Source organism: Eptesicus fuscus, chromosome 14 (assembly GCF_027574615.1).
Source record: "Eptesicus fuscus isolate TK198812 chromosome 14, DD_ASM_mEF_20220401, whole genome shotgun sequence".
Taxonomy (NCBI): domain Eukaryota; kingdom Metazoa; phylum Chordata; class Mammalia; order Chiroptera; family Vespertilionidae; genus Eptesicus; species Eptesicus fuscus.
The window spans coordinates 28998684-29016480 of record NC_072486.1 but is presented as its reverse complement, the minus strand read 5'-3'; the positions used below and the strand labels follow the sequence as shown (position 1 = coordinate 29016480).

Genomic DNA, 17797 nt, shown 5'->3' with positions numbered 1-17797 from the left:
GATTTTGAGAGAAGATATTTAGTAAGAGAAAGCCACTGGGTAATGGGTGAAGGGAAAAACAAATTGGAGTGTCAAGAGTTTTGCTTATTTTGGTTTTGCATTGGACCTGTGATGGATATTCCTTTTGTGAATGTCAGAAGACCATGACTTAGCTCACTATCTGATGCGTGATGTATATTTGCTGTGGGTCAACTGGAATCTTTGAAACTAATCCTTTTTCTGGTGTCTGCCTTCATGAAAAGTGTGGAGTGTAAGAGGTAGAGAGAAGACCACATTCTGAACTCAGGAAAATGCCGATCACCAGCAAATGGTTGATTTAAAGGGACAATTTTCAGTCCAAATGAATTCACTCGAGATGAATGCCAACCTTAACTGAATTAAGTTGTGTTCTTTTCAGTCCACTGCTGTGAGTATGGTAGACCGTCGTCTGGATTTTACAGCGCTCCAAGCTAAAATTGTAGGTCAAACTGTGACTTTTGGAGCCTCTGACACTGTTTGAATTTCTAACAATTTTTACTGAGATTTGAGTCTGCTAGTTTGTGTAGAGACCCCTGTTAATGATGAGTGAACCAAAATAATTGATTAGGAGGAACACCTGGATGTCTGGGTGTTTCTCTAACCTTGTTTGTAATTCTAGCCTCTATTGGATTTGCTGGAAAAAAAAAAAAGATCAGGGATTTATTTTGGTCTTTGTGATGATTTTTTCCTCCTTATCTGTTTTCAAGTACCAGGAGACATCCCTGCTTATGTAAATTTTGTCACTTCAGTTTCTAAATGGAACAAGGAAGTGTGAAAAAATGCAGTCACAGAGAAACTAGATCCTTGATTCCTGTTAATGTTGGGATGTCTGCTGTTCTCAGGCAGCACTGATGGGACAGCTGCCTACTGTGATTGGCTGTGGGCAGAGGTACCGAAGGTGTTTTCTTCTGAACCCATGATTTGAGAAAACCATTTTAACCTATGAGATACTTTCTGTGAGTTAGTAGAAAACCTTTACCAGATCCTTTACACAGACATTGAAGGAAAAGGTGCTCTCGGGGGCTCTAAAATAAGGAGAGAAAAGCAGTCCTTGCCCTTTGGAGGAGACAGTCATCTTGTTGAGATTAAAGTATCTCTTAAAGAATCATTACAACCCCGGGTTTGCAGAATATTGGAGTGGAATAAACGCACAGTCATTGAGGTGAATTCTTAATACAGAATTGGTCTGTGTGCATGGGGTTTAATCAACAAGGGTTCTGAACAAAGGTAATTTTGAGAAGAGTCTTGAATAATATCGTCAATCTGTGGCTTGGTGTTGGTGTGTCCCATGCTGAGGGCACAAGCAATGAATGTGTGAAGGACAGTGGAAGCTGATGGGGTGTGGAATGTCCAGGGGCCTCCGTGCCTGAAACAGCCATAGTCAGTGGCTTTTGTGCTTGGCCAAGTGCCCAAGTCCTTAAAACGATAGATAGCGAATATAATTTTACAAACCATATTTTCAATCTATTTAAGCATTAATTATTGACAATTAAATTTCTTTATTTTCAAGCACTAATTTAGTGTGATTATGTTAACATATTTCTCCTTAAAGAAAACATGCACAGATATGATTATCGCAGGTTATTTTACTTCACTATTATCCTAATTTAAAACACCAACACTGTCGGTTTAATTAATTTCAATGTCATTTCTGTATTTCTTTGTATAACTTTCTAGACTACAGATCTGCTTATTTAGATTCCTTCCAGGGCTTTCAGTAATAATATTTCTTGAATCTTCTTGGTGTGGCATGATGTTTGCAAATCCACGAGTAAAACAGTGCCTGCCCAGAATGCTCAGGGTTATAGGGTCTGAGGTGTGGACTGTTGGGGTCTTGGTTGCTTTTTCCAGAGTGATTCAGATCTGAGTCACTGGGTAGTGGTGAAGTTGAGTTTTCTTTCTAAGGGTTATATTTCCCATAGTTATTAACATTTAACTTATTTCCAAAGAAACACTTTCCACATTGGTTTCACGTAAGTTTTCTTTGCAGTCTGGTATCTCTCCACCAGAGGTACATATTCTTTGTAAAACATTGGTTAGATGACATCATATGTCCTTTAGCCTACTATTGTGTAGTATTGACCTGGTCTGTCATCATTGGGACATCCTGTGTTGCTGATCTTTCTACACTTGTACTGCTTAGACTCTCTCTCCACAGGCTCTGATCAATCATTCTTATTCTCAGTACAGTTCCTACTTTTTATCCTTGGCTTACTCACAGTTCCATGAGTTAAAAACCAACCCTATCCTATTGTATTTAGCCTTCCTTTGCAACTGCCATTTGCCCTTTATATTAACTTTTCTCTCTTGAAGTCATAACAGGCTCTTGGTTTTTCAGTAACTCAACTGGTTTCATTTAACTGTGACTTTATTTTCCTTTTGATGCTTAAATACATCATCACAGCTCAGCCAGTAAGAACCCCGATAGGCAGACTCCTTTGTCCTTCTAGCATTATCCCTGGCATTTTGGAAAGGATCCCAGTTTTCTGGTAACAGCTGGATATTCTGCCCTGTGAACTGGAATCAGGTCACCTTCCCAGGAGCCCTCCTTTTTCATAGTGGAGAATTGGAACATAGACCAAAATCTGGGCACTAGGAGTATAAGTGAAAGTTAGTAGTGGATCAAAAGGCTATACTATTTGGTGGTTGGAAAAAAATTGCCTTTTTGAGGTTATGGGTTCCCATTAATTTTTTCCAACTGGACATATCATGCTTCTGCCCTCAGGTTTCCTTATAGTCTGAGGTTTTATCTGTCATCAAGACTTTCTGCGTCACTGACCATAACCATTTTGTTGTGGGAAGAAAGACAGAGTCTATTTGGGGAGGGGAGAGGTTTGTTTAGACTGGTGACAGGTTGATAGAAGGATTCAAAGGAAGATTGAGCACCAGGGAGTAGTGCCAATGCGTAATCTGGTTTCTAGAACCTTCTTTCATTGCCAGGACTCCAGTCGGCTCACTCTTCTCCTCATGTACCCAGCACAGGTCAATGATTTCATTCTATGAGCTGCCAGAAATGGCAGCTTTCTGGGGGAATGAGTACGATTCTTACTTTTTACCTTACCTGTGTCCTTCTCTAGGCTAAACCCTGCTCTTTCCTCTTTGGGGTCTTCAGGGTGAGTTGCCCCAGAAGCTCCTGAGGTCAGACACAAGGCCGCTTCCTCCTATTTTTCAGAAGGGCCTGGATTCTACTTTCGGTTGTGCTGGTGGTTAGCAGAGACGGCCAGGTCATGTTTAAGTTGTTTGTCTCAGAGATTGGAAACTTGAAACTTTTCCAGAATAGTCACTTTGCCCCGCATGGAAAACTCAAGTATAGATTACTTCCCTGGAGGAAGATGTATACCCGAAGCCGGTGCTGATACTGGTGTTATTCACATACACCCCGGGCGAAGTGGAGACCAGCATCAGCTATGTATAAACGTAGTTATGTGCCGAACTTGCTCATGGGCTCTGTCATGCTGATGGCGTTACACCAGGCAGAACACTCTCCATGTGTAGGCATTTACTGACACGGGCCACAGAATCATCACTTGTTTTCGCCTGGATCTGATACAGTGGATCAAATTCAGAAAGTGGTATCTGCAACATGTTCCTAAGAACATTCTGCTCAAATGGCAACGGGCTTCAAGCAGTTTCGGTAAAGTGAGTGTATTAGTTTTCCATTGCTGTGTAACACATTACCACAGACTAACCAGGGTATGCTCTCAGTTTCCATGGGTTAGAAGTTCAGGCGTGGCATCAGCTGGTTCCTCTGCCCTCGGTCTTATTGGGCTGAAATCAAGGTATTGGGTGTGGTTGTGGATCACACCTGGGGCTCAGGGTTTTCTTACATGCTCACTGGTTGTTGGCAGAACTTGTTTTCTTGTGGTGGTGGTGCCACAGTCCCCATTTTTCTGCTGGCTGTCAGCCAGTGACCACGCTCAGCGCTTGGAGGCTGCCCCACAGATTGTGCCATGCAGTGTTTGCTCTCTCACAAGCCAGCCAGATCACCTCTCTCCTTTCTGTGACTAGCTGGAGAAAATTCACTGCTTTTGGAGGGTTTTCCTGATTAGATCAGGCCCACCCAGGATAATCTGTTTGCTCTATCACATAACATAATCCTGGTGACATTTGTCATTTATCCCCTGCCAGTATTTTGTGCTGTGGCTGTGTTGGTGTACATGTGCTACAACTTTATATTTTATAGTAAATTTTCCCCCATGTACCTAGAAAAAATTTCCCCATACATTTTCCTATAAATATAGGAAAAAAAGAGCATTCTATCTAGTAAAGCCTCTTTTACTAAGATAGTTCAAAGACCTCAAATAATAAATAGAATGTAGAGTTGAATAGAATGTACTGTGTTTTTCTTGGCAAAGTTAAGAGATATTTTTGTGGGATTTATGCTTCCTGGTGCTTCTTTTAAGGATAGAGTTGGAGTCCAAACAAGGTCATCATTTCCCCATTATTTATCAATTTAATCCCCATTTATATCTTTTTATGTTATCATTCTATACACATCTATCATCTCATTTGTTTTATATAAACATCTGTAAATATTCCTTTAAATTAAGTAAGAAACAATATTTTCTGGCTGAAATGTAGAGATTAGCTTCATTCTGAAAGTGTAACAGGAAATTGAAAGATCCATGAATTGGTTCCTGTGCTTGGTTTTTTATCCTTGAATTTTTGCTTCTTTCAGCCATGTTTTGTAGTTTCTGTCTATAGATATTGCACGTATTTTGTCAGATTTATCACAAAATATTTTATGTTGTTTGAAGCTGTTATAAATTGATTTTTAAATTTAAATTTGTTATTGTTGCTACTATGTAGAAATATAAATGATTTTTGCATGTTGATTTTGTATCTTGCAACCTTGACAAACTTACTTATTAATTCTAGTGGCCTCTTTTTTGGTAGATTTCTTTGGATTTTCTACATAGCCTATAGTGGTTTTCTGTGAATAAAGTTGCTTTTATTTGTTCCTTTCCAATGTGAATGCTTTTTATTTCCTTTTCTTGCCTTGTGGCATTCTCTAGACCTTATACAATGTTGAATCAAAGTGATGAGAGTGGAATCCTTGATTTGTTCCTATAAAAAATATGATGTCCTTCTCATTTGACTTAATTAGAATCGAACTTGTGCATAATAGTTGAGACACACTCTTAGGACAGAGTTGATGCTGAATAACAGAATTTGGTGTCTTTTTTTTTCTGTATATTTCATCGCGTTCTACATTTATGTCTGTATCTTACTGCACATACATCTGTATCTATCGATATCTATTTGTACACTTGGATACATTAATTCCCGTATGAAATCATCCTATATATATATTACTCAGACACTATAGTTTTACTTTAACAAAAATAGGTTTATCTGAATTATCTTCTGTTTTCCTGTCTTATAAAATAGGGATGTGGAAACTTCATAAGAAGAAAAAAACTTTAAAAGCAAATTCAGAGTTATCTTTTCTCTAGAGAGAATAATAAAGCTACCCAGCTTCACAGACAAGCTAGAGGCCATAAAGTTATTGAGTAAGAACAACAAAATCTCCAGAGTATAGGGAGAATGAAAGAGTTAGAACATAAAGTAGGAAACAAGGAGCAAAAGTCAGAGAGACTAAAATAAGATGAGAGTGGAGGAGGCTGTGCAGAAAGAGGGGTTGGAGAAATTGGGAAGAGAATAGGGCTCTGGCGGAGTAATGTGAGCCAAATCTTGTAATGTGTTAGACAATGTTTTTCTTTTACAGTATTATTCCTTTTCACCCATTAGTTTTGGTATTTAAAAAAGTTAATTTTTAATTTTTCAACATCTCTAACCATATTAAGGTTTTAATATACCCCATTCTAGTTTGGAGATGAAGTCAAGATGGGGGCAGATTTCAAACACACATATTCAAGCATAAAACTTTTGAAAAACATAATGATCTTTTTCTGTATCCTGTGTTAACTGCTTCCATGATGACCTACGAGTTAATATAACGATCTGATTTAGCTCAGCTGCTGTTTTCTTTTTATTAAGGCAAGTCTGTCCAATTGTTTTTTAAAAATATTATTTTTATTGATTTCAGAGAGGAAGGGAGAGGGATAGAAACATCAATGATGAGAGAGAATCATTGACTGGCTGCCTCCTGCACTCCCCCTACTGGGGATGAGCCCACAACCCTGCGCTCGGAATTGAACCTTGAACCTCCTGGTTCATAGGTTGATGCTCAACCACTGAGCCACACCGGCTAGGCTATCCAACTCTTAGTGATTCATAAATAATCCCACTTGTAGTCAGAGTAAAACTGGGGACAGAGTTCAAGAACCACCTTGGGGCACTTGTAGTCTAGACCTTATGTTTCCTGTTTTAGGGGTCAGATTCTGCTGTCAGCCTTGAGTCTAAGCAGAGTGGTTATGAGGGATTTTTCACATTGTGATTTAAGCCGGTGTAGCGTTGTTGTTGTTTTTTCCCCCTTTAAGATTCTTATAGACACTTTAATTTTGTTCTACATCAATCAGTCATCCATATGGATAAAACTCTATTGTATGACAGCAATACCTGGTCAATATAATGTACACACACACACACACACACACATATATATATATATATAATATATCATAACATAATTTGGTAAAAATTATATAAATAAAACATAATTTGGTAAAATTATATATATATATACACACACACATATATATATATATGTGTGTGTGTATATATATATATATTCCATTTTACCAAATTATGTTTTTCTGCAGAAAGCCATGCTGCTGTGTTAAAATTAGTTGATTATTTATCTTTCTTCTAGACTGAAAAGAAAATTTTAAAAAATGTATTTTTCTTCTTTATTGAATTTATTGGGGTGACATTGGTTAATCAAATTATATCGTTTTCAGGTATATAGTTCTACAGTACATTATCTGTATATTGTATTGTGTGTTCACCATCCCAAGTCAATTCAAGCATGTTTTTTTGACATTAAAGTCCCAGAGGAGAGTTATGGGTTTAATTTATTTTTTCCTTTTTCCCCAGATATGTGTCACAAAGATGTCTACACGGAACTGCCAGGGAATGGACTCAGTGATCAAACCCCTGGACACAATTCCTGAGGATAAGAAAGTCAGGGTTCAGAGGACACAGAGCACTTTTGACCCATTTGAGAAACCAACCAATCAAGTAAAGAGGGTGCACTCGGAGAACAATGCTTGCATTAACTTTAAGACCTCCTCCACCGGCAAAGAGTCTCCTAAAGTTAGGCGGCACTCCAGCCCCAGCTCGGTAAGTGCAGTCTTATCAGAGGGTGAACAGAAGGAGTAGCCCTCGTAGGAGAGTAGCACGCTATGCTGGAAGAGCGCAGGTGGCTCCGTCAGTGCATTTTGATGCATTCTCTCTCAGGGTTTAATTTCTTGGAAAAGAGAGAGTGTGTGCTCCAGCAAACGATACACAGACTCTTTATGCATAAGCACCCAGCAAGCAAATGAGAAATGGTTCAACTTATTTTTGGAAAAATATTTTTTTCTAGTTGTTTTCAGTTAGAAGAATTTACAATTAAAAATTCTTTGGTATATCAAACCCTTGGAGAGGATATTGAACTTCGCTGTGTGGGCAATAAGTATAGTTTTGAATTTGGCAAGTCCACAAAGAATGTAATTTCAGAATAAATGTTAAAATTTATCCACTTGTCTCAGTCCAGTTTGTTTTCAGTGTAAAGATTTTACAATTTAAGGGCTAGACATTGAATCTTCTTAACGAGAAATCTTTTTATTATAATAGAATTTTCTAAACTCAAACTATATCAAGTTTTGCCTTTTGACCTAAGGAGAATAAAGATCTGAGGTGATTGCTGCTTTTTTTTTTTTAAAAAAGTATTTTTATTGATTTCATAGAGGAAGGGAGAGGGAGAGAGAGATAGAAACATCAACGATGAGAGAGAATCATTGATTGGCTGCCTCTTGCACACCCCCTACTGGGGATTGAGCCCACAACCTGCATGTGCCCTTGACTGGAATCGAACCTGGGACCCTTTGGTCTGCAGGCCAATGCTCAACCACTGAGCCAAACCAGCCAGGGCTGTTTGCTGCTTTTGACTGTAAAATTTTTCTACTGAAACTCATATTTCCAAGACTAGCAGGCTAGTCTTGGAAATATGAGTTTCAGTAGAAAAATTTACCTTATGATATTTTAAGTTAAGCAATTTTCAGGTTTAAAAAAATCCTTATGATATTTTAAATTAAGCAATTTTCAGATTTAACTTACATTTAAGAACCTTTTGAATAGATGCTCTTAAAAGGTAAATGGAGAACGCCAAGAGAATTTTGACTCTTTATCTTGCTGAGAAACACATGCCATTTCACAAATTTAAATATTAAATTCCATGAGAGCCGAAACAGAGCAAGAAATGTCAACTACTAGAAGAGTATTGACACTTCAATTTAATTACACTGTATGTCACTGCACAAACTTTGTGTCACATTTTGTGTGAATGAAGCTGAAATAAATGTTATTAATGCAACATTTGTGAGGAGAATTGATTATCTGCTTTTATCCAAACTAGCCCCGTCATCTTGTCTGTGATTGCAAGGCAGCATCCATGTAGGTCACAGGTATATATTACTGACTTCCAGGAGAGTGTCTTTTAGGAGAAATGAAAGGAGTTATAAATGATTAAGCCTATGTTATAGAAAGGGAATTATATGTACTTTATATTTATCTTAATATTATTATATTAACCTATAAATGATATATAGAAATGGCATTTTCAAATATTACCGTCAGGCATACATACACTAAGAATTATTTACTATTTAAATGAAATTTAAATTTAACTAGTCCTGTTTTTTATCTGCAATACTACTTATAATCTAATGTTGTGCTATTTCTTTTGTTGCTCAAATTGTTCCTGCCTTGGCCATTGGCAGCTCTGTGTCCTTTTGAGATGTCTTCATCCCTTTGTTTTTTGAGAGCTTCCTTGCTTTCTGGTCCTATGGGATAGTCTTGGCTTATATTGGACTTTCCGAGCCCCAGACCTAGATCAGTTATTTCTCTAAAGAGCCCTGGTTCCACTTATTGGAAAATGGTACATAGAAACCAGGATGTGGGCCTGGCTATGCTTGTTGCTACTGGGAGGTCATGTAGTTTTAAAGGTCAGTATATCCTATATAATAAAAGGGTAATATACAAATCGACTGGACAGCAGAATGACCGGTTGCTATGATGCACACTGACCACCAGGGGGCAGATGCTCAACGCAGAAGCGGCCCCCTGGTGGTCAGTGCACTCCCACAGGGGGAGTGCCACTCAGCCAGAAGCCCTGAGCTGGGCACAGTGGTGGTGGCAGGAGCCTCTCCCGCCTCCATTGCAGTGCTGAGGGCTCCCAGACTGCGAGAGGGCGCAGGCTTGGCTGAGGGACCCTTTGCGTGCACAAATTTCGTGCACCAGGTCTCTAGTCATAGTATAAATGACAGTGAGTTTCAATATTTATTTTTAATTTTTTAATAAGGAATTAATTAAAATCCTTATGAAAGAAAGTTGAAACTTGCCTGATGCTCTCTTTAAAGTTACATTTTATTTTTTATTAAAGTAACTAGAGGCCCGATGCATGCAATTCATGAAGGGGGCTCGGCCCTCACAGCCGCAGCAGCTTGCCTTGGCTTGCAGCCACAGCTTCGTCCAGAAGGACATTCGGAAGGACGTCCAGAAGGTTGTTTGGCTGTCCGGTCTAATTAGCATATTACGCTTTTATTACATCTTCCTAACAGTGTGTACATGTCTATGTATGTTCACATGCTGGTCATTCTCTATGTCAGGAGTCATGACTGAAATCAGGGTGACTTTAGTGAGCATCACATTTATCTATACCTCCTGATACTGTCCAGATCGTGGCACTTTAAAATTCAGGCAAAATGTAAAGAATGTGATTTCATATAAATTGGTTTATTTCAAGAGGTGTTTGACAGATTTTGTTGATTTGTTTCAGACATATTATGAGTGCCTGCTTTTCCTGGGCCTAGTCCCTGGGTAGTGTTTAGTACTGTCACCGATAGGACGGACTTTCCCTCCCCTTTTCCTGTCACCTCCTCCAGCCCAGCTGTGCTCTCCAATAGCTAGAACTGTTGGGAGAGCTGTAGGAGACTGCCTGCCATCTTGCTGGCCCAATTTAGAAGGGATTTTATTGAGCTGTGCTGTCATCATCTGGACTTAAAGAGAACATGGTTGCAGATATTCAAATTCAGGTTACTGTCCTCTACACATTCCAAAAATTACTCAACATTTACATCCTTCTATTACCAAAACAAAAAACAGACAAAAATCCCTGTGATCGGCAGGCCAAATCTAGAGAGGGGGAGGGAGGTGCAAACTTGAAAAGGAGAGCTCTTCTTCAGTGCTCCGATAGCCATCCTTGGGGATCTCATCATGGCACTGCCTTCTTCTTGTGGGGACTAGACAGTTCCCAGACAGAACCAAGCCCCCTTGTCAGGTTATCACCATGCATGGTGCTTGGCTCTCTCTCTGTTCAGCATCTAGATCTACTTTGTAACCAAGTTACCCATCAAGTATGGATTACCTTAGTGTGACTGTGTTTAATGGGGCTAGAAATGCAGGATGATAGAGTCTGTTCTGGAGATCAAAGGCAGAAGAAAAAGTAGCCAACTTCAAATTCTGGTTGTTTAATGAGGTCACATAGTTCTGATGGAATCCTTCCCACTTTCTCTGCATACCTACTCTCAATTATAGTATAACTAGAGGCCCGGAGCACAAAATTCATGCACGGGGAGAGAGGGGTGTCCCTCAGCCCAACCTGCACCCTCTCCAATCTGGGACATCCCTCTCACAATCCAGGACTGCTGGCTCCCAACTGCTCGCCTGCCTGCCTTCCTGATTGCCCCTAACCGCTTCTGCCTGCCAGCCTGATCACCCCTAACTGCCCTCCCCTGCAGGCCTGGTCACCCCTAACTGCCCTCCCCTGCAGGCCTGGGTCCCCCCCCAACTGCCCTCCCCTGCAGGCCCGGTTGCCCCCAACTTGCCTCCTCTGCTGGCCTGGTCACCCCTAACTGCCCTCCCTTGCAGGCCTGGTCCCTCCCACCTGCCCTCCCTTGCATGTCTGGTCCCTCCCAACTGCCCTCCCCTGCTAGCCTGATCACTCACAACTGCCCTCCCTTGCAGGCTGGTCCCTCCCAGCTGCCCTCCCCTGCTGGCCATCTTGTGTCAGCCATCTTGTGTCCACATGGGGGCAGCCATCTTTGACCACATGGGGGCAGCTATCTTGTGTGTTGGAGTGATGGTCAATTTGCATATTACTCTTTTATTAGATAGGATGTAATAGAGTGGTGATTCTTACTTGTGGTTTTCCTCATCAACATTCTTAATCAAGGGGTTATGTATAAAGGTTACAATCTATTTCAATGAATTCAGTATGAAACTATGGACATTCTTATAGTCATGCCACAGTATCATTACAATGAGCACAGAGGTATACTCACGCAGTGTATAAATATAAATACATTTCAAAAACCCACCCTTGCTTTTAGGATAGGGTTTCAGTAGATGACAGACTTAATCATAATTTAATATCTCTTCCTTTTGGGAGGGAGTTAGATCTCCATGTAGATTCCACCAGTGTAGTGGTGGTAAAGAAAATCTGTTTTTGATTCTGGTCAACTTGGTTTGAATTCTTGCTTTGCCATTAGCTGTAGGATATTAGATGAGCTACTTTATTTCTCCAGTCTTGAAATTCTTCATGTTCAAATGGGGATACCAACCTTAATTAAGCTCTTGCAGGGATTAATAGGTAATTATTTAAAGTGATGAGCTCAAGCCTGGTACGTAGTAAACATTTGATATTAGCTAGTTTTTCTTGATTACACAAACCATGAACTAGAGCTAGCAAGGTCAGGGTCCAAACACCGTTCAGCTGGAATATTATCTTCACTTCTTTATTATCCATGCCAATGTTCCCCTCCACTGGTCCAGACAATTGACAGTTCTCTGTGCCTTTATTCTGTTAAAAAAAGTATTAACATTATCTCGTTAAATTCCATGTCTCTTTGTAGTGTTAGTATCCTTTAGCAATTCCTGATTAGCCCTCCTATTTCCAGTTCTCTAAAGTGCTATCTCAAGCCTGCACTCTAAGTAGGGAAGTGATAAGCAGGGAATAATTGCCCCACAAGGCTGTTTCCCATCCATGCATGCACCTGACATCAAAGAGTCAAAGCTGATGGTTGGGGCATCTTTATTTAAATGTGATAATTTAATGAAGTTGCAAGGGAAAAAACGGAAAACCAAAGGCTTGAACTTAATTATTAAATAAAAGAGGACCTCTCCTTCAGAATTCTTCTTAATTTTGCTCTTTTGATGGGAAGGGTTTTATTATTGGCCTCTTTAAAGACTTAGCACTTGGATTCTTTATTTATTGACATAGCCATTACAGATCAAAACATTTTTGCATAGGTAAAATAGGAGACTGACTTTGTAAGACTCTAACTCTTAGAGCTCAGACTATCTCATAGACATGGCCTATTCCATAGGCCATTCTTTTGTAGATTAGGACAACTTTCCAACAGGCATTATATGTAGCAATTCGTGCTGTGGAGCTATCATGATTGATCTGTAAGTTACAGTGTATTTTTATAATATCTACATGTCGGTTTCACCGGGCAAATAACATTGATTGTATGACCATCAGAGGTGGGGAAATATTAATTTTCTGCCATCACAGTGTTCATAGAATATATTTTAACCATGGCAGTTAATGCATCCAAATCCATTTAATTAGATAAATAGACTACTTTGTGCCATTAGCATTTTCTCTTACTTGATTTTTTTTTGTAGATGAATGGGGTATGTTTTAAAAAACATTCCCCTTGTTTTTCTAATGGCCTCAATTCAACCTTTTCAAGTCATAAGTATGGTGTTATCTGTGTCTCAAAATGATTACATCAACTCTATGATATAAGGCAGTTTATGAAGAGTGAATAATTTTTAGAAAATTATTTGTGTCTTCCTGGCAGATAAAATATTCTCTTACACATTTTGTGTGACCGTGTCTTCCACATGCTCTAAATATGCATTAGCAGTTTATTTCCTAATATGAGCAAAGAGGAGATTTCCTGCTGCTGCTTTTTTACTTCAACTTAGATCAGATTTATTCTTAAAGGATCACAAAAGCAAATATACAGGCTTTTCAATCTGATTTTAAATAATTTAGAGTGGAACTGGGATCACAATATTTTCCCCATTGAAGGTCATTTTATACTGAAGTTTAATGTAGGTTTAAAAATTTCTGTTTAAAACTTGGGCCCAGGAGGGTGATGGTAAAGTGTGACATTCGCAAGCTGTTTCCTGGTAATGAAAAATGCATGAGAACATAACCCACACAGGACTAGTCAGGTAATTTTGAATGTAATTTTCCGTTAAGTTTTACTTGATTCAACTCAATACATGGTTTATACTTTACAAGTTTCTTGAAGAAAAGAATAGGTGGTCCATCGTCTTTATTAATCCCTTCCTACTATGTATTTTGTTCCTTTTCTAGCTGTGGTTTAATGTCTAACTCATATTACTTTCAAGCTTCTCTTCCCATGCACTTGTATACATGTATTTACATTTTAATTCATGTATTGATTTGGCTGCATCCCATGGGTCTTAAAATGTCATGTCCTCACTGCCACATATTTATGAGTTTTCCATTTTGATTTTCTTTTTAACCTACATGGCTAAACTATTTAGTTTCCCTTTTATTCTTTATTTCTAATTTATTGCATTGTGTTCAGAAAAAGTAACTGAATGTTTTTGTGATTTCGAATATTGAGATTTTCTTTGTGGCTAATCTGTGCTCATCTTTTGTGGGTGTTAAATGTGTTCTTGAAAAAAATATTAATATGTGTATTAGATTGAAATGTTAATTCTAATATGCAAGCCCACATATCCCTTACTTATTAGTTGTCTGCTTGCTTTGTTGATGTCTGAGCGATGTATGTCTCCCATTATCATCATGGGTTTGTTAATTTCTCATTTTATTGCTATTAGCAGTTGTTTCATACATTCCATTTTTTTATTAATCCTCACTAGAGGATTTTTTCCCCCCATTGCTTTTCAGAGAAAGTGGAAAGGATGAAGGGAGAGGGGAAGGGGGAGAGGGAGGGGACAGGGGGAGGGAGAGAGGGAGCGGGAGGGGCGAGTGGTGGGGGGAGGGGCGAGTGGTGGGGGGAGGGGGAGGGGAAGGGGAGGAGAGGGGAAGGAGAGATGTGAGAGATACACATTGATTGGTTGCCTCTAGAATGTACCCTGACCAGGTAGTAGGGAGCCAACTAGCAAGCCAGGTATGTGCCCTTGATCGGGAATCAAACCCGTGACCCTTCGGTTCCTTGGCCAGCACTCTAACCACCGAGAAACACCGGCCAGAGCTGTTTCATTCATTTCAAAGCTACATTATTTGGCTCAAAGTAGTTTATGATGATTAAATTTCTTGGTGCATTTTAATGTTGATTTTAATGAGATACAATAATTTAATCCATTTGTTTTGCATAGGCTGTCTTCCATCAATATTGCTGTAGTACATGATTTTGCAAAAATATTTATTTTTGCTATGTTTGGACTTGACTTACTTCTTCTTTTATGATTTTTCACTTAACATTCTTTCCTATTGAGTACCCGCCTCCTCTAGCCTCTTACTTTTACCCCCTTCCCTCTGTTTCCTTGCAATTGTTTCTTTTATTCCCTTTTCCCCAAAATTTGTTTGGAATTTGTATATCTTATTTATATTGCTCTAGGGATTAATTTTTAAGAGTTTAGAAACATCTAAAACTTAAACAGTTGTAGCTAATCAGTATCAGCAGTCAATCCAGTGAATCTCAACATGCTTTATTTCTCCTATCCTACTGTTTCTTGCCTTCCTGCAATTCTCCCATCACTCCAGCTTCATCTTATATTGAGATAGCATGGTATTTTATATCAATACTAGAGAACTAATGCATGGAATTCGTGCAAAGGGTTTAGCCCTCGCAGCCACCGTGGCTTGCCTCGGCCCTCACAGCCCCAGCTTCCTCAGGAAGGTAGTCTGGAAGGACTTCCAGAAGGATGTCCAGAAGGTCGTTTGGCTGTCTGGTCTAAATAGCATATTATACTTTTATTATATCAATATTTTTTATTAAAATTTTTAATGTTGACATTATTGCAGTTGTTCCCTAGAATAGGTGTCCCCCTGTTCACCCCTTTCTCTCACTTCACCTCTTTCCTTGGCTTTCACCAAACTATTGTCTGTGTCCATGGGGTCTGCATATATGTTTTTTAGCTATTCCCTTCACCTTCTTTATTCAATTACCTTCTCCCTCTCCTTGGGCACCGGCCAGTCTATTTCGTTTTATCTAGACTTTTTTTGAAGGGGGTAAGATTGCAGCTTTTCCATCCCATTTGAGGAACTATCTTGAGTATAGTATTCGTGATTCAGAATAATTTCTCTTTTCATTTTGAAAATATTGCTGAATTGTCTTTCTTCAGCCAGTGTTGTCTATAAAAATATTATGCTTGTTGGGTAATTTTTCTGTTTAGATGCAATCTGTCCCCAAAGTTATCTGGGAAAATTCTATTCAAACATTGAACTTAGTATGTTTTCACCTATGTCCATTCTTTTATTCATTGCCTATTAAATGTTTTATTTCATTAATTAAATATTTAATCTCTAATCTCTCTGAAGACGCTGTCATTTTTATTCAAAGTTATTTTTAGCTTTGCAATATCAACTCTTTTACCAGGGTTTTAGTTGAACTGTTCATTAAATTTTATGTGTCTGTTATTGATATTCCTGAAATGATTTGTGATTTTTGGCTGTATCCTCATTGTTGTGTGTGAGAATTGCTGTCAGCATATTCTGTTTTCTGTAAATTGTCACTTGTAATTGTATGAGAGAGGCAGGCATTATGGGTTGGGGATGTGGGCATGTCATGTTTTCTCTAAGTATTTATTGGCTACTTCCATCCCCTGTAGCCTGGGTACCGCATTCTCAGCTGTCTCCTCTGTGCACATGTCCCTGCAGTTTGCTTGGGAGGACACTTCGTGCTCAGCTGTGATGAGTAGTTTCATATTTACCCAGAGACTCTTGCTTCTTTTATTTGTAATGGTCTTACATGTTGGATCTTTAAGTTCCCACAATATTTTCTCCAAAGTCTTGATCCTGATTACTTCTGTCTTTCAGAATTCCTCAAGTTTTCACTTAAATATTGCTATTCTTTTTTGTTTTATTTTCCATTCCTGTTTCTGGTTTATTATTTTTGAAACATATCTTTTCAGTCACTCATGTCATTTTAGATGGCAAGGATGTAAGAGGCATGTGCTCAACTTGCCACATAATCCTTATAAATGGTAGGAGTCATATTCATTGTCAGGATGCTGTGTTGTTTCATAAGTGTTCCGAGAGCATATGCTCAAGAATAGTGTTCTGTAAACTTTTTGCAAGAAGTTATTTCTCTAAGCTTCTACAGTTGGTTACTTACAAAGTACCACAATCATTAACAACTTTTTACCAGTTATATATGTACTTATAGCTATGATCAGAGAATCCCTTTAATTCTCATCTAATTATCGTTTTCTAATACGTTTTGGTATTACCCTTTTTTTATAGTGCCATTAAAATAACAGGCAATTTGCTTCCATGAAGGACAGTGCTCTCTGGTGAGGTTGGGTAGGAGTTGAGCACAGAAGTGATGAGATCTCTCTCTCGGCACGTTTAAGCTCGTGATGGGGTAAACCATTTCTTATGGAAGAGCTATTTTGTTGCAGCTAAACCTTAAGGATTGGTTTCTGTAGATGTAAGAGAGTTCCTTTTGTATTAATTAGTGAACCTGAAGGATGCATCTGATTATCTGTTTGCATTGTCCCTGACGGGTATTGCAGGAATACCTTTATATGACTGAATTTTGTACAGTCGTGATTTACAACAGGGTTCAGATAGTAACTCTTTCAGCTTTGTTGGCCTTATGATCTTGGTGGTAACTACAACTCTGTTGTAGCTTGAAGTCATAGCACAATATATAAATGAGTGGATGACTGTGTTCCAGTAAACCTTGTGGACACTAAAATTTGATTTTTAATATTCACATGCTATAACATTTTCTTTTTCTTTTGATCCTCCCCTGTTAAAAAATGTAAAAACCTTCCTAAGCTTATGGGATATATGAAAACATGAAGTGGGTGGGATTTGCCAGCCCCTAATTTAGAAGATTATATAATGACATGGAAAATAGTCTTAATAGTGGAAACAAGGCAGGTTACAAGATAGTGTAATCCCATTTATGTAAAAAAGCAATCTTCGGTATGCAGATAGCATTGGAAGAAGAGATATCAAAATCTTGCCCTAGCTGGTCTGGCTCAGCAGATAGAATGTCGGACTGTGGACTGAAGGGTAATGGGTTAGATTCCAGTTAAGGGCAGTTAAAAAAAAAAGAAATCTTAATGGTGATTTTCTCTGGGTGGTTACATTATGGGTTAATCTAAACTTCTGTACTGTTCATTTGTATATTTGGAGTTTTATACCCTGAATATCTATGTTGTTGTTTTTTTAAGTAAGCATTGCTTTCAAAAATAAGCATCAGAAAAACATTATTTAAAAAGTGACAGAGGATCTGTATATATTTAGCAGAACTGGGTTATTTATTGTTAATTAGTTTGATACAATCTGCTTTGTTTCCCCTCTGCTCCATTTTCAGCCTACAAGTCCCAAATTTGGAAAAGCTGACTCATACGAAAAACTGGAAAAACTAGGGGAAGGATCTTATGCTACAGTATACAAAGGGAAAAGCAAGTAAGTGCATTCGTTTCT

The 17797-nt window shown here is 38.6% G+C and overlaps 1 protein-coding gene across 2 annotated transcripts in view; it reads left to right on the top strand.

Moving 5' to 3' along the window:
• Window positions 1–17797, top strand: part of CDK14 (cyclin dependent kinase 14) — a 513399-nt gene that overhangs the window by 125723 nt on the left and 369879 nt on the right. The window contains exons 3-4 of one of the 2 annotated variants that reach the window (XM_008149228.3): window positions 7018–7263; window positions 17685–17779. In XM_008149228.3, the coding sequence (XP_008147450.1) occupies window positions 7018–7263; window positions 17685–17779 (341 nt within the window). The remainder of the gene's footprint in view (window positions 1–7017; window positions 7264–17684; window positions 17780–17797) is intronic. The other variant, XM_054726652.1, reaches the window with a different exon arrangement.